This window comes from Pelobates fuscus, chromosome 7, assembly GCF_036172605.1.
Source record: "Pelobates fuscus isolate aPelFus1 chromosome 7, aPelFus1.pri, whole genome shotgun sequence".
Taxonomy (NCBI): domain Eukaryota; kingdom Metazoa; phylum Chordata; class Amphibia; order Anura; family Pelobatidae; genus Pelobates; species Pelobates fuscus.
The window spans coordinates 22,911,104-22,933,567 of NC_086323.1; the positions used below are offsets into that span (position 1 = coordinate 22,911,104).

The window sequence follows — 22,464 nt, forward strand, 5'->3', positions numbered from 1 at the left end:
TTAGTTTGTGCAATATGTGCGCTGTTTTGGAGATTGCTATGTGGTTTAGGCTTGACGTGGTGGCTTGGATTAGTTTTGTATGTTGTGGTGAGGGTGTTGCTATGTTTGCCGCTGTGGCATCCCTCAAGGTTCTCAGTAAGTGTAAGTGTTCCTGTTGTGTTTTTTTATGTAGATAGGAGGCTCTGCTAATAAAGAGCCCTCTGATGACTGCCTTGTGGGCTTGCCACACAGTGGTCGGTTGGACATCTGGGGTGTCATTTATGTGGAAGTACGTTGTTAATGCTTCTGTTATTTCATGGGAGAATGTTTTGTCCTTTAAAAGTGAGTCATTTAGCCTCCACGGTGGCCGTCCTCTGTGTGGGTATTCCTCTGTCAGTCCTAGTGTGGTTGGGCCATGGTCCGACCATGTTATATCTCTAATCTCGCTGTGTGTCATCCTAGGGGTCAGTGTACCCGAGATAAATATGAAGTCAATCCTGGAATATGATTTATGTACTGCTGAATAGAAGGAGAACGTTTTCTCGGAGGGGTGACATGTCCTCCATGAGTCGTAAAGACCATAATCCCCCAATAGTTTATTGATTGCTTTGCTTTGTGTTTTAAGTGCTCTAGATCGTGGCGTCGTGGGTGACAATGTAGTGTCCAGATGTGGATCGAGGGGATGGTTGAGGTCTCCACACATTATAAGCGGGGCATTTTGGTTAGGAGGAAGTGCAGAGAGCATCTTATGGATAAAATTCCGTTGGTGTGCATTGGGGGCGTAAAAACTTGCTATAACATATTGTAAGTTATTTATAAGGCAGTGTATTATCACATATCTACCTTGTTTGTCCCTAAGTACTTGTAATGTTTCAACAGTTAGTGAGGAATGAAGGAGGATTGAGGCTCCTCTCGACTTGGAGGAGTGGGTTGCATGGTATTGGTGAGGATAATGTCGGAGATCGAAGGCAGGCACCCTTGATGTGACAAAGTGGGTCTCCTGCAAGCATATAATGTCCGCTTTAATTTTATTTGCTTCTTCCAGCATCATGCGTCTCTTATGTGGGGTATTCAGTCCCCTACAGTTGTGAGAGTATATGTTCATATGATGGGTAAATGATGGAAGGTGTTCGATTGTTTGTCTGCATTGTGTACATGGTGAAATCGGGTGAGCTGAGGGTGATCGGTGTTCTCCTGCATAAGTATAGTATCGCACCTGGGAGTAGGGAGTTGATATAAGGTAGTGGGGAAGGAGGGTAAAAACCAAAGTATATACAAATAGACCCTAATATGGGTCATGGTATTGTGGCTTTGTGCCACAGGGGAAGGACGCGTATTCGGCGTCTTTAGTAGTGTGGCCGTTAGGCTCTTGTTTATAGGTATGGTAATCTTGTCTCCACAGATTTGCGTTTCCGTAATGGGTCTGTTTTACCCATGTTGCCTGTACGCTGGTGGGTGTGCTCAGGGGGAGTTTGGTTGTATCTTGTGCGGGGTGATTTGTGGTGTGATTCTCCATGTATCTCCCTTTTCTCCGCTATAAGACCCGCCCCTGACCCATTAAGCTCTCTTTACACCATGTTACGCTGGTGCAAAGCTTGCTCAACACAACGTTTGAGAGCGTATTGGCGCGTCAGAGGGAGGGCAGACTGGCAAGGATACCTAACGTGTGCATGTGTGTCAATTTATAGTATACACATATATATTACATTTTTGTTATTTTGCGTGTATTGAACAAATCATTTATGCGTGCATTCCTTATTTTTTAGCCTCTCAGGCTGCCCTCCCAGTTTGTGTTAGGTAGTTACGTTGCATTTACCCGTGGGGTGGTAGGATTCTCCTAATGAATCTGTCCTTGTTCCGTCAATATTATGTGTTATATGGGTCCCCCCTATTACTCTGGGTTAGCCTGGCTCTCACTTATGAGGGCCCTCCTCCCACCAGCCTTGGGAAAGCATACATGTTGGAGCTCAGTTATATATTGAACGATATGCATAATCAAAGCAATATTACACATGTAAATTAACTAGTATGTAAGTAACAGGTATAACTAGTACTTAATAAACAGATAGAATAGATATAACAATTAGAACAGGATATAAAGGCATCTCACGTGTCCCTGGATACGGCCTTAACGGCCTAGTCTTCTGAACAGTTCATGGAGATTTGGATTGTTCAGGGATTTGACGCCAGTCTGGTACCAGACGTCCTGTTGGGCCCGCTTGAGTCGTGGAAGGGCTTGAGGGGAGTCCCCATTCTTTTAGCAGTCGGGAGCCTTCGTCTGGTGTATTGATCGCTTTAAGTTCGCCATTCTTGGTAATTAGTAGTTTAGTAGGATATCCCCAGCGGTACTTGATCCCTGCGCGACGCAGCTCCTCAGTCACCGGGTGGAATTCTCTTCTGCGTTTGAGTGTTGCTGCCGATAAGTCCGCCAGGATCTTGATTTTTGCATAGGTTGCAGGTGGTTCCGTGCTGTTTCTGCTGGCTCTCATCACTGCTTCTTTTATGTGGAAATAATGTGCCCTCATTAAGACATCTCGTGGGACGGAATCAGGTAGGTTTCTTGGCTTGGGCACCCTATGGATCCTATCAAGTAGAAACATATCCGTGGGTATGTCTGGGGCGTAGGCCTTTAGTAGGCCCTGTGCATAGACTTGTAGGTCGTTTGGCAGGACACTCTCTGGAATACCTCTTAGTCTGAGGTTGTTTCTCCTCGAGCGGTCTTCAGCATCCGCCATGCGTGCTTCCATCGTTTCGATTTTTTGCTCCAGCCTTGTGACATGATCGGCCATGTCATTGTGTGCTGTGGCATATTCACTCAGCTTGGCTTCCACATGTGCAGTTCTGCTTCCGATATCGTGCACCTCCTTACGCAGTAGTCCAATGGAGGATTGCCAGGTTTGTATAAATTTTTCTGCCATGGCTGCCATTGCCTCATCCAGGTAAGTCTTGGTTATGTTATCCTGGGTCATATGAGAGGGCCCCATGGTTGGAGCGTTACCCGCCTGATGTCCGTCGGCGCCATCTTGGATTGGGCCGCGGTCGATCTCCGGGCTGTGTGCGTTCTTGGAAGCGAAAAAATTTAATTTTTCTGCTTTCTGGGAGTTCTTCTTTCCCTTAACGTTCGCCATCCTGTGTTTTGTGCTAGTTTCTAGGTGTCTGGGAGACGATGTCTTCAGATTGTAAGAGCCCGGGTGCCGGAGCAGTTTCCTATGCTGCCATGCTGCTCGGCGGTCGGCCACGCCCCCCCAAGAAGTGGGTTTTTAATGATTTTTTTTTGATGGAGTGGCAACTGGGTGAGCATCTAACGGAGGAGGGAAGCGAGTTCCACAGGAACGGGCAGCCCTCAAAGTTTTGAAGGTGTTGTGTTGTCCTAAATGCACATGTAGTAAGTCAAGTTCTACTGGATAATCTTACATTACAGGTAATTCTGCCCATTGAGTTTCTAGTGATTTCTTCCCTCCAGTCTTGCAGTGATAAATCAACGTCCCATTTCATTAGTTAATTTGAAGTTAGATGTGGAATTAGACTTTAAGTTAAATATTCTCCTTCTCAACCTGTCAAACAGAGGCCCAGGGGAGGGCTGGCAGCCTTAGGCCTGGGGGGCAAATCCAGTCAAGTGGCCCATTGCACCACCGAATCACTACCCATGCCCACCTTTTCCTGGTTTTATAACAGATGTTATGAAGCAAGACAAATATGATACATTGTGGTTTATGTAGGTGTGATGGTGTCCGGGAGGAGTGGGGGGTGAAGGTGTGCGGGAGGAGGGGGGGGTGATGGTGTGCGGGAGGAGGGGCTCCTTTCATGTCATTCCCAGTGTGTTTGTTTTTTTCGTGGTTTTTAATAGAATCAGAAGTTACTTTTTCATTGTTGAATATTTCCCCAGCTACTTCACAGCAGTGTGAAAGGCTGTAGTTTATATATAATTACTCTCTTTTTGGTCATATTCATTAAAAAATATGGTAGAGAATGGACCACTAAAGTCAACCAGACAGTTTGTGAAACCGTCAAGTGTTTATAACCTGGTGTAAAAAGTTCTGTCGTAATAAATGTCTTGATCAATTTGTCTGTGCTATGAGTGTATAAAAAACTCTGAACGCCAGCAGAGACGTGTAAACACCTTCACCACTTTAGCATCTCTTTCCTCTTGCACCCTCCGAACAACATCTGGAAAGTGGTAACAGGAGTCCAAGGCCTGGTTGAATCCTGGAGCAATAGATCTCTGGAGACATTATTACTACTAGACATTCTACACTTAGAATGCAACATGAAACAGCTGTCCGAAAGATCTGTATCATTGGAGCCACAGATCTCCTGCTCCCTTATACTGAAAGCAATATACTGACCTGAAAAAAGGTTAGAAATTAGCCCATTTTCATAAGATGTAGGCTTGACATGTCTGGATGCTATGCGTGCAGCTGAACTGGTATTTATTGCAGAACTTTAAGGCCGTAGAATTATCAAACTACTTAACTTCTATACATAAAGTTTTCTCTCCTTTTGTGTCTCGTAGATCGGAGCCTCGCTGATGGCCAGTAATGTTGGCAGTGGTTTATTTGTTGGGATGGCTGGATCGGGAGCCGCCGGTGGATGGGCTGTTGGAGCTTTTGAATGGAATGTAAGAACACGTGGAGCGTTAAGTTGCCTTATCAATCTAGATTTGTTTTTTTTTGTTTGGTTTTTTTTTATTAGATGTATTTTAACTGTGCTGATTTGAATGAATAGGCCACAAGTTATCAAATCTATGAGTTTAATATTTAACTAGTTGTCTATCAATAGGGTATCTTCATGTGCTACACATGACTGATATTACAGTATATAATATTTTAGTTATGGAAAGAGACAGACTCCTTTACAGCAAAGAAACTTATTTTTTTAATTTTATTTATTTTGTTGTGGGTAAATAAACGATTAGGGGAAATCGCCAAGCACCATCACTACTACAGCCTGCCTGGCACCTGCCCAGAGTCATTTGTCACACCATTTTAGAAGAGTTTCACAACTTACCTGGATCCCTCAGACACCTGCATCACATATGCCATGTCTCCAATAAGCTAAACAGGTCCAATGTTGACTGAGAGTAGTCAGCTGGCACTTATAGCCAATGATGGAAGCCCGTGGTAGCTCCTAATAGGAGAAGTGGGGCTGCAGGCATGTGCACCCAGCAGGAACCAAGTAAGCTGTCAAGTCATTTTAAAATGGTTTTACAATTTACTCTAGCAGGGCGCTACTAACCCCATACACTACAGCCGGCTCTATGAAAGCTGAGATCTATAAAATGCACTGAATTTTAAATAAAAATGACCATAAATTAAACATAAAATAATAATTGGCATAACTTGGTGTGATTTTTATTTGTTCTGTGTATCCTGAACAATGTAAAAAGTGTCTGTAAATCTTGTACATGATTTTTTTGGCTGATATTTTATTATTTTTCATTGCAGGCAACGTGGGTGCTGGTTGCACTTGGGTGGATTTTTGTGCCAGTTTACATCGCCTCTGGAGTGGTCACTATGCCAGAGTACCTGAAAAAACGCTTTGGGGGACGCAGAATACGACTTTATATGTCTGTGCTGTCCCTTATTCTCTACATATTCACCAAAATCTCTGTGAGTGTACTGAGGCAACAATAATTCATGTCATTCTGCCAAAATATAAAAAAAGAATTGCACAGACTTTCATATCTCACAGGTGAAATCAGTGAGAGCAGCACAGATAAATCACTACAAGACGGCTAATATATTGCCTTTACAGATGCAGCCTGGGGACACACTGTATCATGCGATCATGAGGATATTTTGTTCCCACTGTCAAGCGCTTAAAGGGACAATCCACTGCTTAAATAAAATAAATCTCTGTTTAGTAGTTATACTCCAATGAAAAACATTTAATGAGGCATTTTTTGTCACTGGGAGCATATCTAAAACAGATTGCAAAAGCTGCAGTTCTCTTTTCTGCAGCCTTTGCAAGCCCTACCCTTCTAACCCCGACATGACTTTCTGTGGTTGTCCAAGGCAGGTGGTCTGGGTCTTCACTGAGCTAAACTATCAGGCTATCGGCAGAAGCTGCTGTCTGATTAACACTTTTTTAAAACCTCGTTACACCCCACTGGATGTCAAATTCTACTAAAATATCTGCACTTTTCCTAAAATGGAAAAATTAGGACACACTCTTCACACATAAAGTCCTTCAAGCTAAAGTGTTCTTTTCCCAATATTCTTTTTCAAAATATTATAGACTAAAACAGAAAAACAAAAATGGGGTACATGAGTCTGTAGTATGGATTCTATATGGAAGTGAAAGACATATTTACTTTATGTAACCTATGACAAATGTGAAAAAAAATTCCCGAAGTGCTTGAGAACCATATTTACCTCTTTCCATTTTGAGCAGCGAAAAGCTGACTTACCAAAACTTTTTTTTTTTTTTATGAAAATGTTTGAATTTGTTTCTAAGTTCTAACTATTTAAAAACTAAAATGCTTTGGGGTGTGAGGTGTCCCTTTATGGGTTCTTCACTGTGGCAGCCACCCTAGTAGAACCAATAAGCTCACTGATTGACCGTTTCTATTTCTTACAAATATGCTGTTATTGGACCCAAATATTTAACTTTTGATAGGATTCACAGGACTAATCTCCTCTCTTTAAATGCGTAATTAAAGAAATGGAAAATTAGCCCTGTTATGCTAGGATCATGCTTTTTGATAATGGAAAATTTGTCTTTTTTCTTTTTTAAAAATCTGTTAATCTGCTAGTTATATGGTTTCATATTTGCACCCTGCACGCTGATTTATGTACTCTGGTCAAAACATTTAATTAACTATATACCTGGTCAGGACAATACTTCAAGATCAATCCAAAAATACAGACCATTTCAGGTCATATTCTGTATAGACAAATGTAAAACCTCTCCTTCTAGGCAAAGTTTTAAATACATTTTAACACTGAATCTCTATTCTGTTTTAGACCGATATCTACTCTGGAGCGCTCTTCATCCAGGTCTCCCTGGGATGGAACATTTACTTGTCCACAGTTTTGTTACTTTCTGTGACCGCTATATACACTGTTGCTGGTAATTATCAAATACATTTATAGGCGCTGTGGGTGGGGCCAACTTTAGGTATCTTGGTCATTTGGTGTAAAGCTATAAAAAACTTCAGTACATGAGGATACTAGCCAACATATAATTCTGTGCACGCAAAATGTTGGTTTCCGGTCCCCTAATATAACATCCAAACTAGTTTTAATCTTGCAAGCATCTAGAGTTTGTCAAAAGAATCCACATTGGAGTTAGTCTTCTCCAAACCTCCTGACTCTCGTTGATCTAATTTCCATCTATCCTAGAGGAATTACAAATTCCATCCATAATTTAAGGATATCATACTGCTTGTATCACCATGTTCTTGACTGCAACTGTTGTTTGGTTATTGGGTAAAGCAAAGATGAGTATGAAATAAGGAAGATATATTATTCAAATTTCTTTAATTCCCAATAAAAAAGGATGGGAAAAATACTGAAATGGGAAATCAAAGTTCTCTGGTTATGTAGGATAGACTATCCCTTTAATTAAATGTGAATTTGGAAAATTAAAGCAATGTGATGGGAAGAATTGTGAAATGAAATATGTAGGAGATTGATTGAGGGTTAGACAACAGTAGGATCACACTGTGTACGAGGGCATGGTCCATATTTATTTTTTATCTATTTTGGACACGTTGAGCTTTCATATATCATCTTTTTTATGATGGCACAATGTTTTGGTTAGTAATAATCCTAATAATTGCATTCACAAATTGCCAACATTTTACCAGGGATTAAAAGCGACACAATACCCAGTTATACAAAGGAACGAGAGTCTTCTTTTATAACATCTAGCAAGCATAGTACTTATATTTACTGGGGGGAGGTAGCAGAACACGTCTGTCCAGCCTTGGAAACATTTTGGGGACATTCTTCCCCCTTATGCAGCATGCTAGGCACTCTGGACTAGTTTGGGAAAACTACTAAACGGCCGAGTCTTTAAATACACAGCGTTACATGGACTCTTATGGAGGGTTATTTCGTAGGCATAAACCCCAACTCATGTTTCCCTTGTTAGTGAGGACAATTAAATACATACTTCTTACAGGGTTAATTTTAATGTTGACCTTACACTTTCAATGAGCGTCTCCAGTAAATGGCTACATCTCTTACTGGGTTCTAGTACTTCCTTTTGCAAAACGAAAACGTGCTTTTAATGTTTACATAACACCGATTTCATTCTAAGGGCTATTGAGATGGTGAATAGGCATTATGAGTGCACAAACAGAAAATACCGACGCTGACAAAACATTCATCCAGGATTAACAAAGAATAAGTCCTCTTCTTGGCATACTGTTGTGTAATAAATAGAGATGATGAATATTTACTTTGTATTGCAACAGTGAAAGGGATGTTAACGAAACACAACAGTCTATTGGATAATGAGTCCATTGTTAGAATCCATAACATTTTTATATATATTTTTTTACAAGTATTTATTAATTTCTTTAGCTCTGTTTTTGGCTTAGAAGACTTATTAGTTAAACTAACCTGCTATTAAATTACATGTCGAGGCACTTTCACATTTTATTTTCAAGCAATGCATAAACATTGTTTGTAATTGTTTTAATATTGAAAAAAATATATATATTTATATGTATATTATTTTTTTAAATTCTTGTCTTTATGTAATATATACTTCTTGTTTGATACAGGTGGGCTGACAGCAGTTATATACACGGACACCTTGCAGACTGTGATTATGGTGATTGGAGCCTTTGTTCTCATGTTTATTTGTAAGTATTCCTGCAATTTATACTACCTCTTATAATACAGGAAACCTAATGAGGTTCTATGCTTTACAGTTGGCAAGTTAGCACTCAGGACTAGTTAGCTTTAGCACTCTAAAGCAAGAGATGTGGTTCCATCGACAGTGACAATGTACCGGTATATGGTATTTCGTGCTTACGGTTCTCTTGGATCTTTAGTGTAGTGAACGCTTTCAACTGGACCGCAGAATGAAAAGGAATATGGCTGGAAGCCCTGAGCAGCTGGTATCTGAGTCTAGGTTAGTATGCATTGAGAATTCAGGATTTTTAAACAATGGTTTTACGTTAAATTTGAATGTCTCAGGTTTGGAGTAGCCATGCCTTGCACAACTTTTGGCAGGTGCGAACTACTGCATACGTAATTATGTTTTTAATAAAGGATTATTTTATGCGTCTGAAAAAGCCCAGGGAGTGCACTCTGTTCTGAGGACTATTGACAGACTGGAGATTGTTTCACTGTGGCAGTTACATTTATCGAGAGAATTGTGACGGCATTACCACTTGGGAATAAATAAAAAATATATTTTCGTACCTTTTACCAGATCGTAATGTTTGGTGCTGCCATTTTGTTCTCTGTCCATGCTGTCTGCAGTCTCTGACTTTGTGTATTCATTTTGAAGGATTGTGGGTAAATTTGCTTGGAAATGGGACCTGGCTTTAGCTCTGCCAATTGCCAAAGATGCTCTACCATGACATTTTAATATTATCACAAGGAACTTTGGTTTGATTGCAACATTTGAAACTTGTGTACATTAAAACTATTAATTGAACATCTAGTTCTTTTCTAATTTAAATGTATACAATAGCTTGACGAAAAGTGTAATACCATGACAGTTTTTAAAGGCATAACCTCAGAGGGAACCTGAAAGTACAACCTGTCTAACAGCCTAAACTCCTTATAACTACACATTCGAAGATGATTCTAGTGCTGTTGGACTTCACTAGCTGAACCAGCTCACTATTCGAAACTAGTTTCTCAAACTGTGGTATGTGCACCCCTGGGCGCTTGTGGCGTGGCCCAAGTTTTTTCAGTACAATATCTGATCAAATAAAAATCTGCCGTGGAAAGGTGTGACATTGATACTTGGCTGTGAAAATCTGATGTTAACAATAGAAGAGAAATAGAAAAAACAGATTTGATTATTTTCCTAAAAAAACAAAAACGGCTAAATTACCATGATTCAATTCACAAACTGCTTAACCCACAAATGGTCCCAAATATCATGTCCTCCCCTCTACACACATCTTCACTCTGCAAATAAAAAAAAATAGAGGGAATACTAATAATAATAATAATAATGATAATAATAATAATAGTTACATAGTTACATAGCTGAAAAGAGACTTGCGTCCATCAAGTTCAGCCTTCCTCACGTATGTTTTTGCTGATGATCCAAAATAAAAAAGATGGTGGGGGATGGAACCTGGTGAAGGCAAGAATAGTATAGTCTATCTGAACTGATCACATTGACTATAGCTGTGAATACTGGAGGGGAGGGGGGATTATGCAAATCTGCACCTGAAACTTTAGTGCGCATTACATAATGATATATGGTCTTTAAAGTTGTGGTTGTTATGACCGAATTATTATAACTGGTCCTTAAATAGTTAATAGGTGGCCTCTGAATAATGTCCATCATTGGACTGCGCAAACCAGGCATGACATACATGGGGGAGAGGGGCAGTTGCTCCTCCTGGGTACATTTTCTTAACCCCTTAAGGACCAAACATCTGGAATAAAATGGAATCATGACATGTCACACATGTCATGTGTCCTTAAGGGGTTAAACTATTTTGGTTGCAAAACAAAGGACCAGTTCAGATGTTCGCCTTTAGTGAAACTGAATTTGTCTGTTTCCAGATATGTACATGATTCGGTAGGATTATAAATGGTTTAATCTGTTTTCTATTGGATCTCTTGACAGCATTTAATGAGATCGGCTGGTATCCAGGACTGGAAAAGAAATACATGGAGGCTATCCCTAAAATAATAGTTCCTAACACAACTTGCCACCTGCCCCGTGCAGATTCCTATCACATGTTCAGAGACCCAATCACGGGGGATCTGCCCTGGCCAGGACTGATGTTTGGTCTGACCATAATCGCCACGTGGGTGTGGTGCACTGACCAGGTGAGTGTGGCATCTCACCTTGCTCTGACCATGAATAAATGTAGCTAGGGTTCCACATGTCATGAAGAAAAACTACAATTGTGAAAGTTCTGACTAAGGAATGTGGCTTTGTGATTTCAGAAAAAAAATCTAAAAAGTGTGTGTGTATATAGAATATAAACGTTTTGTTTTGTGTATATGGTAACAAAACCACAAGAAACTCCTATTTTTTTTTTTTATAGATACTTTTATAAAACAGATGTTATCATTTTACTGTGCAAATATATTCTAAACCACTTCCAATTATAATTATTATTACTATTATATATTTTTTTAAATGTTATTTGGAAGCCAAAATTGATAAAATTTTAAACTTTTTTTTTTTTTTTTCAGGTGATTGTCCAGAGATCTCTTTCAGCCAAGAACATGTCTCATGCTAAAGGGGGCTCAATTGTTGGGGGCTATTTGAAAATACTGCCTATGTTTTTTGTCGTTATGCCTGGCATGATCAGTAGAGCTCTCTACCCAGGTGAGATTGGCCACAATACCTGTTCATCTTTATGTTGCATTTATCATATTCCCAAACCGAGGTGGTAGCCATCTCGTCTCTCTGATAACATGTTTAGAATTTTCATTAAAGGGCAATATTGACTAATAGTGATATTGCTTAAGATAAAAGCCAAATAAAGTAATGTTTTAATGTTGCCTTTGTATTCAGAAACCATCTTAAACCAGCTGTCCAAAATTTACCTTTTTCCAGTTGTTTGTTCGTCTCTTCCGCTCTCCAAATCTATTCTTCTTTTCTCCCTTCCTGATCTTTTTCTCGTGAGAATACATAAGACAAGACGTTGTCCTGTGTATTTTTCCTATGCTTGAGTAATGGTGATTCTTAAGGCAAGCTCCACTTCCTTTGTCAAGTCTTATTTCCCACAAGACTTGCATGCCCATCGCATCCATCCTCTCTAATCTCCCAATCTTGCGTCTGTCCTTCCCGAAGCGTCATTTGTAAATTAAGAAACCGTGAGCATTCGCATGACTTTGAAAAAGTCAGAGCACTTAAGTCACTTCCGGGATTACCTAACATGATGGTGGCTTGGAATGAAATCTGGTGCCACAAGCTATATAGAATAAGTAGGTAAAATGGGTTAAATTCAGAAAAAATATACATGGGGTAATATAGACTCAGAGTCGGGGGGACATGAAAAAGAAATGGTCGTCCTAATGACCGAGACGATTTGAACGTTGTTTTTTTTTTATTCTTTATTTTTGTAGTGCTTATAATGGCTACAGGCATACATATGGTACCCCAACAGCATTCCATACGTTGAATTCTAAACATCAGTTACAGTGGGTAGTAGATAGACGATGCACTTTTTTTTTTTTTTTTATATTACATAGATAACAAGCAGATAAGTATCACATTATGGTATAATATGCTAGATTAAAATTGTGTTTAACTCAACTAGTCACACATCAGATTGTAGGTATATTGCTATGACGGTAATCTAGGACATAGAGGTTGCTTATACATATATAGAGATTGAGCGTCAACTTTGATAGGTTAAGATTATGCTACTAGGTCTGGTCATATATTAAACATGAAAAACATCCTATTGTGATATGTAGTCAGCAGAGTAGCAGGCTATGGTTCAGTGGTAGTGTGTGAAAAGCATATGAGCAGGCTACGTTATGAGTAAAAGTCCCCGCCAGTTGCATGCTGTCTAGGGGCAAGCCAGTGGGTATGTGAAAACATATTAATATCAGGCATAGATTAGGAGTACATGCAATTAGCAAAAACATTAGAGCCATACGTATAACGAGAGTTCTGTGGAGATCGCCCGTCTCTGCTCAGATATCTACAGAAGGGATTAGGCAGAGAGAGTCAGTAGGGTAATACAGCTCGGTGCCCCGAGAGTCCGCACTGTTCCGCTGCTCAGGAGCCCCCTCCGGTGCTTGGAAGTGGAGTCTAGGCCTCTGTGTGTGGATTCATCAGTGCTTTCCCGATGCCTGCTCTGCTGATCTGCTGTCGCTGTGTGTGAGTCTCTCGGTGTTGGAATATTTTAGTCAGTGTCCTGTGGTGTTGTGAGAGTCTCTATGCTGGCATGTATGACTCATTTCCCCGGACACTGATCCATATCCATGGCCGTTCAGCTTCACAGGCGCTCGTCTGTGTGTGGTAGGTCTCCCCTTGTCATGCTTGATGGTCCTGGGTGTGTAGCGCTTGTAGTTGTGTAGGTCCGTTTGGCTGGTACATGCTGCGGCACAATTGCATTTCGCGCCTTCTGCACTCTGCCCCACCTAGGTACAACCATTGCGGGCTGGGGGTCTCTCACTCTCCCAGACCGCGGCGATTATTCTGCAGTTTTCTTTTGCTTGAAGCCCTCCGGCTGGGCAGATTATGTAAGCGCAGTTCAGAGGGGCTCCGTGGTGCTGGAGCAGATACTGTTGAGCTGTCAGCCGCCGCCATTTTATGAGACAATTCGAGGGTTCCATGCGCCTCAGCCCCCGCCCGTCTCAGGCACTCCCCAGTGGGGACCGGGATGACCCCCCCCCCGGTCCAAAGGGGGGGGAAACAGGGCCGGCAAGCAACTCTTGCTGTCCGTCTGTGGCAGCAGGGGAGGGAGACGCAGCAGCGGCCGTCCACCACGCTCTCCTCCCTGGTAGGCCGCAGCCCTCGAAGCTCCGTGCCCCCTTCAGGTGACCAGAACTCCCGATCTCGGGGTCTGCCGCCGCTCCCACAGCCATGGGTGTCTTGTAGTCTTGTTTAGTGTACGAAATTCCGCAGTATGTAGCTTAAGAGGCCCAGTTTCTCCGGAGCCTCTCCTGCATGCGACCGGTCAGCATGGCGGTCCGGCCCCGCCCCCCCCCCCCGATTTTAACTTTTATAGTGAATGTTTGTTTTCTTATCTCTGCCTATAATCACATACTAGTGAAATTCAACTCACGAACAGACTATAGAAAGATTACTACTGAACCAGAACATTTTGTAAAAAAAATTTGTACTCAAATTATTTTTTTCAAAAAATCTCGGACTCTTGAACCCTGTGGCATTATATAATAAACACAGCCAATCAGGAAAAAGTGTTCAGCTAACAAGTGTCAGAAATAATTCATCCCCAGGATGTTGGGCAAAAGTAATATCCCCAGGACGTACTTGGAAACTCGAGTAATCGGAATGTACCTTTCCTGGTTAAATAGTTTTATTATTATTATTATTATTATTATTATTATTATTATTATTATTAGTGAATATGAATATATTTCCATATGGAATCTTTTACACCAATAAAAATTACAAGACTTGTGGAGCATCTGATATTATAGATAGGATAAACATCCATATACTTATCAAACTGGTCCTACATGCAGGCTATATAGAAACATAGAAACATAGAATGTGACTGCAGATAAGAACCATTCGGCCCATCTAGTCTGCCCAATTTTCTAAATACTTTCATTAGTCCCTGGCCTTATCTTATAGTTAGGATAGCCTTATGCCTATCCCACGCATGCTTAAACTCCTTCCACTTCAGCTGGAAGGCTATTCCATGCACCCACTACCCTCTCAGTAAAGTAATACTTCCTGATATTATTTTTAAACCTTTGTCCCTCTAATTTAAGACTATGTCCTCTTGTTGTGGTAGTTTTTCTTCTTTTAAATATAGTCTCTTCCTTTACTGTGTTGATTCCCTTTATGTATTTAAATGTTTCTATCATATCCCCCTGTCTCGTCTTTCCTCCATGCTATACATAGAAAGATAGAATATCTAAAATACTAGGTAAATCCCATCCGTGGAGAAGCCAGACCATGACTTTAGCCTCCTCTCAACATTGTCAACGTTCTTCTTGGTATTGATATCTCCAGGTCGTCCATTGCGCTCTCATGATCCACAAAATTAGAACCAAAGTTCATAGTTTCCAGCTATAGAGCGATAATAAAAAAGATGAGACTGCTAGATGTACTTATTATCTGTTGCAGTGTTTTGTTTTTTTTTTTTAGTTATTTGTTTTCTTTTATAATGGTAATAGTTACTTGTATACCAACTTTTTTTGCTGAAGCTACTATAAAAAAAATATTCACTAAAATTAACTTCAAAAAAACAAGTTTACACAAATCTGGATTATACTCTATTTTTTTTGTCTTGTTGCTTGTGTGATGAAAACGTGATAATTACTAATTGCATTGTCTGCAGATGAAATTGGCTGTGTTGATCCTAAAGAGTGCATGAAATTTTGTGGGATTGAAGTCAGCTGCTCAAACGTGGCTTATCCTAAACTGGTCATTACGCTAATGCCTGTAGGTAAGATAACCTGCTGACATTTCTTTAACAATGAGAATTGAATAACAGAATTTGTTGATAGAATACATTTCTTTATGAATAAAGGAACTACATAAAGTGTAGGCTATGAGATCCAGGGAGGGCTTTGTCTAATGTTTCCCTCATGTATTGACAAATCAAGTGGGATGGTACCAGTAAATGATTTGCACAAGGACTTCTACACTAATCTGAGGTGGTTCTTGTACATGGCATCAGCTGTCTTATTGTGACAAGTGGACTCTGAAGTATAAATTGTATACAAGTTTTATAAATATAAGGAAAACAAAATTGGCCAATAAGTTTAATGAAACCTAATCCATAAGACAATAAAAAACTTGGATGTTTCATGGCAGAGGCTGCTGGAATAGGAAGAGAAGGAGTAACACAGGTACCAACAGAGACTGGTTTGGAAAAGAGGTTTTCTCTCAAATTGTGTTGGATATTACTTAGTGCTCAGACTACGGGGGGGGGGGGGGGGGGGGTAAAAACAATTTTACCCTGAGCTCCTTTGATTGGCTAACTGTTCTTTGTCTCAGGTATGTAGATTTATCAATCATTTCATTCTGTGTCATTGTGTTTCTGAAGACCTTCTCGTAGATAATTTTACACATCCTATTATTATATTTTAGGTATGAAGGGATTAATGATAGCTGTAATTATGGCCGCACTCATGAGTTCTCTGACATCCATCTTCAATAGTGCAAGCACCATATTCACACTCGACATTTGGCTACGAATACGCAGGAAGGCCAAGGAACAGGAACTGATGATCGTGGGCAGGTTGAGTTTTATTTTGCTTTTCAATGTTCAAAGCTTTTCAATGTTGCGAACAATTGTAATGAGTCCTCATCTTTTCTTTCAGAGTCTTCATTGTTATTCTTGTAGCAATAAGCATCCTGTGGATTCCCATAATTCAAGCTGCAAACAGTGGCCTTCTTTTTGACTACATGCAGTCTGTCACAAGCTACCTATCGCCACCCGTCACTGCCATATTTATTCTAGCTATTTTTATTAAGCGAGTCAATGAGCCAGTAAGTGCAAAAAATTATAAATACAACACTTTTATAAAGATTATAAATACAACACTTTTGTGAGAAATGCTCACTAACACAAATTTAGACAGATTTGTGAACAATATTTGAGAGAAATAGGCCTTTTGTGTACATAGAAAAAGTCTTAGATCTTTGAGTTCAGCTCATGAAAAATGGGGGCAAAAACAAGTGTTGCGTTTAATTTTGTTCAGTGTACATACATGCCCATATAAAAATAACATAGTTGCGTGTAAGAGGGAACATGTTATTCTCACATACTATGAGTTTAAAGCGCTACAATCCAACCTGATGTTGAGACCGCTTCTTCCCTACAGAGAATTCCAATTGTATATAATTATTAAAGGGTTGCAGCTGTAACCAGGATTTGTTCTTTGTTTTGCAGGGTGCTTTCTGGGGTCTGGTTATTGGACTCGTGGTTGGTTTGATTCGTATGATCATGGATTTTATCTACACAGCTCCGACATGTGGTCAGGAGGACACACGGCCATCTGTGCTAAAGGACGTTCATTATCTGTACTTTGCTATGCTTCTGTTTGGCCTTACATGTATTGTCTGCATTGTTGTTAGTCTTTTTACCCCGGCCATTCCAGACCATGAAGTGAGTATTTCAGATATGAGTTTTGATCTGTTTGGTTCTAGAGCAAATGAAAGATTCTAATGTGATATGTTATGGGTCTAGTAAAATCCCCTGTTCCTCTGATGTGACCCGATTTTCTTCAATCTCCTTCCAAGTCTCTTTAGATTTTAAGTAAGACTGGGAAGCATGGAACATTTTAGGTAGTCATACGTGTGAAATTTGGGATGCAATATTATGGAAACTCCTTAATATAAACATTTATGGTATGTCATGATGTAATTGGGGTAACCTTCTCATTTCTTAAGCTAGGACGAATGACATGGTGGACCAGAAACCGTGTCAACCAGAATGATGATCTAGAAACCTCTCTGGAAAAGTCACCAGAGGTTACTGATGGCCCTCCTGTCTATACCATTGACAAACAGCCAGGTAAACATTTGTTTGATGGCTTAAAGTTAGTAAATTTCAGGATATCTTGGTTTAAAACAAAAAAAGGCAATTTTTAATTTTTAAAATACACAAAAAATAGAACAAAAAAGCGCAATATAAAATTAAATCGTCTGTATGACCCCAAATATTAAAAGTCAAAAAAAAAAAAAGCACAGCGGTGGTTTAGGAAATTAGGAGTATTCTGTGTAAACTTTGTATCCAACAGCCGTGGTCACAGTAACGTATCTTCAAAGATACAAACCAAGCAGAGAAAGTGCAACACAGTTTCTTAATATCATATAAAAATAAAACTCCAAATCCTTTAAAAAAACTCATACACAGTAAAAAAGATGGTGTTTAAATCCTACGTTCCATCTAAAGATCCAAACATAGTCCAGGACATGTAGCAGATAGGCAGTGTGCTGAAAGTGTTACCACTCTGTTGGTGCAGTAGAAAGCACGCTGCCTATCTGCTAAATGTCCTGGACTATGTTTGGATCGTTAGATGGAAAGTAGGATTTAAACACCATCTTTTTTACTGTGTATGAGTTTTACTTTTATATGATATTAATAAACTGCATTGCACTTTCTCTGCTTGGTTTGTATCTTTGAAGATACGTTACTGCTGTTGGATACAAAGTTTACACAGAATACTCCTAATTTCCTAAACCACCGCTGTGGAGGTGGAAATCATACACATTTACCTCAATACCCAGCTTCCCCACTAACACTGATTTGGGGCTATTGCACAGCGCTGACATTTATCTACTTTTGGACATTTTTTTTTTTTCGTTGAGTATTTCACAATTCCTCAGAGATTAAGACCCTAATTGTTAATTTTCTTCCAAATTCTGAGTGGAAAGGGCCAATAACATTGATATGTAGTTCCACTTATTCACCACCTGTTCAATGCCCACTTTTTACTTTCTACTAGTACCATTTGGCTACCACCATACCTTCCTGACCATGAGCCACTTGAACACAAGCTTTGGAAAAGAAAATTAATGATCTTATGACTTAAATCCATGGATTTCCGTAGACAGAGTGAAAATGTGTGTTTAATTGTACATAAAAGGGGCCCATGGATTTCTGTTTTGCTTTGAATTTATTGTATTTTGTTATTTATAAACAATGGTCTTTGATAGTAGAAAATATTTGGTTTATTCTATTATATTTTGCTTTCCGGGACAAAAGGAGACCCAGAAGAAATCATGGAAGGTTTCCAAAATGATTCTCACTCAGATGACAAAGTGCAGATTGATGGTATGTATCAATAGCAAAGATACATTTACATCCCATATATATTTGGCTAGGAGCTAACCCCTTTTTAAAATCAAGCCTCCGTGAAACTGCAAACTTGTGTTTAATCATTTCTGGATCTTTGTAAAATAATTATCAGCTTTGGGCATTTATTAAACAACATCTGCAGCCACTTCTACTCTTACAAGCAAAGATTTTATTTTATTTTTTTTAATTAAACTTTAAAATGTAGAGAATTAGAGCATTAAAATCTGAATTGCATACGTTAGGGAAATTATAGCACATTTTGGAGAAAATCTTAAGCTTTGCTATATACAGCTTGGATATTATTTTTTTTACACTCTTTATTTTTTATTTGTAGAGATTCACAGACAGGTATGCATGAACATGGCAACTTCACTGTGCTATATTTTGACATGTCAAGGATACAGCACATTTTAAATAATAAATGAGAAACATAGAAAGGCACAGTTCTGGTAAATCATACTGAAGGAGTTAAACCTGCCATAGACTAGAACTGTAGAGAGGTACAAATATGGAGTACCACTGATTACTTAAATAGTTTATAGCAGGAGATCAATGTGAGCACTAAAACAAGACACAACATTCAGAGAGCATTGTGTAATCAATAGAGTAATAGCCATGCTGTAGGTCTGTGCACCCCTCATCCGATGCCTAGAGTTGGCAAGTCCCATCTGCCCTCTACAATTTCCTCTCCGAGGGGTCAACTCTCATCGGTCCAGTTATTTTGGTAGTGCGGCTTGGATTTCCCTAGGGTTCTGATCGGGACTCGGTTATGCGGTTCCACTGGCCTAGTCCCCCGAAGGTCTGGTGTGTATGTTGCAGGATCAGGTATGTAGTATAAGGGATAGAGAGGGCCGATTCCCCCCCCAGTCATAGTGAGGCAAGGCCAGCATGAGTGTCCCGAGTGCTGAAGTGTTGTCAGAGTGCTGAAGTGTCGCCGTTCGCTGTGAAAGCCATCTGCGCTTTCTCTTCGGCTCCCCTTTGGGGGCATGCTGCAGGTGCATGCGTGAGTAAAGTGGCTTTGCCGTGCAGCTCTGCGACCTGGTTTTCATGAGTGGAGACAAGTCCCTGAGTGTGGAGCTTTGCCAAAATTTCATACAGATTTTATCGAAGGTCAGGAGCAGCCAGTCTAGGTGGCTTTTCAAGGGTAGGGAGGCTGTAGTCCCCAGCGGAGTGGCCATTTTGTGCATTAGGCCTGAAGTCGTCCTTTAACAGGGTAGCTGGTGATTGTATCTGGGTGAACACAGCAAGGCACCAGTGGGGACCGTGATAACCCCAGCCGGCCCAGAGGGGAGGAACAGGGATCAAGTGTCGCGGGCTCCAAGACAAAACCGAGATTGGACTCGTCCGCAACTGAACCCACAGGCCTCAGTAAGGTCTAGGATATGCCGTGTCGCCAGTGACCGGCTAATAAGTTCCAGCGGTTCGGTAAGCTGTTTCTACGATTTTATAACAAGATGTTGCCAACAAATAGATCATCAAAGTCCAATTTGAGGCTAGAAAAGTAGATTTCCGGGAGGAGCTTCAGCACCATGAGACCATTCTCATTGGCAGTCAGGCCCCGCCCCGTGCTTGGCTATTTTTAGTATTTTGTTTTTTTACAATTTATGAATAACCCAGATTTGACTGCTGGGTATTTTCAAAGTTCAAGTTCACAAATTAAAAGTTGAGAAGTAAGAGTTCCACTTTCTTCTGAAAGAAGAGGTTAAAATGTGAAATACGTGGCATGCAACTTTTTTTTATTAAATATAGAATGTGTGATATTTACAGACTTAAAAAAAACCTAAATAATAATTTTTAGACCAATCTTTTTGATGGATAAAGATGACTGTTTCGGGACTTATAAAAATATATGTAAGACAGTCTGGGGCTTGGAAGCCAAATACATTGTTGGAAGATAATTGGAGTCTCCAATAGCTCAAGAGGGTCTTCTAGGTCAGAGGTCATATAATGAGATCTGCAGTTACAAGGAAATATACAAACTACTACGTCTGTGTATAAAATTCAATCTATGGCTACCAATCTCTTGAGCGTAAACCCCGAAGGTGTCAATAGATATTAGATCTGTTCATAAGGCATAAAGAAGCGGCACTATCAAACCATTTCTAGTTTGAGATCACCTATTTCGTGTACCATTTCTCTATTCTTGTCATATTGTTTTAAGACCATCTAGGAGGGCTACCTAAGGGAAGATTACATCTGCATTGAGCTATCAGATGTCAATAATCTCTCTGTTTGACACTGGAAGAGATTCCTCCATACACAAATCCAGGACACCTGTTAGGGAAACCGTTTTCCTGGGCAATTTGTAGTTTTTAGTACAAGGTATCTCTAACTGGTGCCTGAGGGTGTATGACACACTTCAGTCTTGTTGTCTTTCCGTTTGGCCCAAGTTAACACCATTCTTGCTGCTCCAGAAGAAAGATGATTTGGGATGATTGTCAGCTGACAAAAAAACGTGCATCTTTATCTGAATGTGTAAAAGACAGGGTATTTATTTTCTGGTGTGGGAATTCAAAGTGAACTTCAGATTGTAGGCCAAAGAAGCAAAACTGAACACAAAGTTGATTTGGAGATTTGTTTTCTAATTTGGCTATTTTGACCTAAAATGTTTAATTCACTCTGAAATCCTGGCAATATTCCCTTGAATAACCCTGCAAGTGACCCCCAGAAATGACATAAATATTTGGCCTGTCATCTGTACCTTCCGGTGATAGCTTATATTTCCCTAAATTCTTTAAAATCTATTCCAGCACCTTTAACACCTTACTTCATTGAAGGAGATCCTGAACATTCAATGTATAGCTTTATATAATGTGTATATTAACACACAAAAACCCACATACAAAATGTATTTTATATGAACAACAGAAAAGCTAGGTGTAATCTGCGCTAAATAAGATGAGTGACACCTCATGATCCAAACTATACATACATGTAGGTCTTCTATAGATGGTATTCTCATAACCTAAAAAGATAAACAAATAGACTTGTGTCTTGTGTATAATTATGGCCACTAACTGTCACTCATTGTATTTAGTGCAATTTACACCTATTTTTTCAATTAGTTCATATATTTGTTTATCACAATATGTTGGGATTCTGTGTTTTTAGTTTGTTGCTGATGCTCTTTTACCCATGTCTGTGTTTGCTATATGCAAGTTTATACATATAGAGAACTTTCACATCCCTTGCCTGGAGATATAATATTTAATCTAAATCTCCTTTTTTTTTTTTCCGCCCTTTTTAGAAGGTCATCATTCTTGTTGGAAGAAAGTGTATTACTGGTTCTGTGGTCTATCTCTCCATCCTGTAGCCCAGTTATCCAAGAAAGAGCAGCTCATTCAGCAGAACAAGATGACCAATATAGAAGAAGAGCCTTTCTGGAAAAGGTTTTGTGATATTAATGCCTTGATATTGCTTGCTATCAATGTTTTCCTTTGGGGTTATTTTGGTTAAAAGAAAACTTGTCAAATCTTAGAAGAAATATTTTGTAAAAAAAATAATAAAATTAAATTTAATAAAAAAATGAAAAAAAATTAGTGTCTGTATAATAACTCTCCAGTGTTTGAGGACATTCCAGGGGAATTGAGTGGGTAAGAGTATGGCATTACTATGGGTTGGGATTTTGGATCAGAAGCCTCGTAGGTGAGTCTCTTTAGCCTTCAATCTCTACATGTGGTGCATGGGGCTAGGGAATATTAGTGGTGGTCTTAATTTTTAATTATACATCCAGCAGCTCCTTAGGAAAGAAGCCACCCATTATAAAAAATATTATAGATTCTTCCATGTGGTAAGGAACAGATCTGTGCTGTACACCCTCTGTTGTGCAGCACGGTAGGATCACATTCAATGCCTGATTGTGC

At 39.7% G+C, this 22,464-nt stretch overlaps 1 protein-coding gene across 1 annotated transcript in view; it reads left to right on the plus strand.

Annotated features, from left to right (window-relative positions):
• Positions 1-22,085, plus strand: part of SLC5A9 (solute carrier family 5 member 9) — a 34,239-nt gene extending 12,154 nt beyond the window's left edge. Inside the window, exons 4-16 of the mRNA XM_063427782.1 lie at positions 4,493-4,597; positions 5,424-5,588; positions 6,945-7,050; positions 8,714-8,794; positions 10,753-10,958; positions 11,331-11,466; positions 15,131-15,238; positions 15,886-16,036; positions 16,119-16,287; positions 16,691-16,906; positions 17,191-17,314; positions 18,509-18,577; positions 21,849-22,085. Of these exons, the coding sequence (XP_063283852.1) occupies positions 4,493-4,597; positions 5,424-5,588; positions 6,945-7,050; positions 8,714-8,794; positions 10,753-10,958; positions 11,331-11,466; positions 15,131-15,238; positions 15,886-16,036; positions 16,119-16,287; positions 16,691-16,906; positions 17,191-17,314; positions 18,509-18,577; positions 21,849-22,057 (1,845 nt within the window). The 3' untranslated portion in view covers positions 22,058-22,085. The remainder of the gene's footprint in view (positions 1-4,492; positions 4,598-5,423; positions 5,589-6,944; positions 7,051-8,713; positions 8,795-10,752; positions 10,959-11,330; positions 11,467-15,130; positions 15,239-15,885; positions 16,037-16,118; positions 16,288-16,690; positions 16,907-17,190; positions 17,315-18,508; positions 18,578-21,848) is intronic.
• The last annotated feature ends 379 nt before the right edge of the window (positions 22,086-22,464 follow it).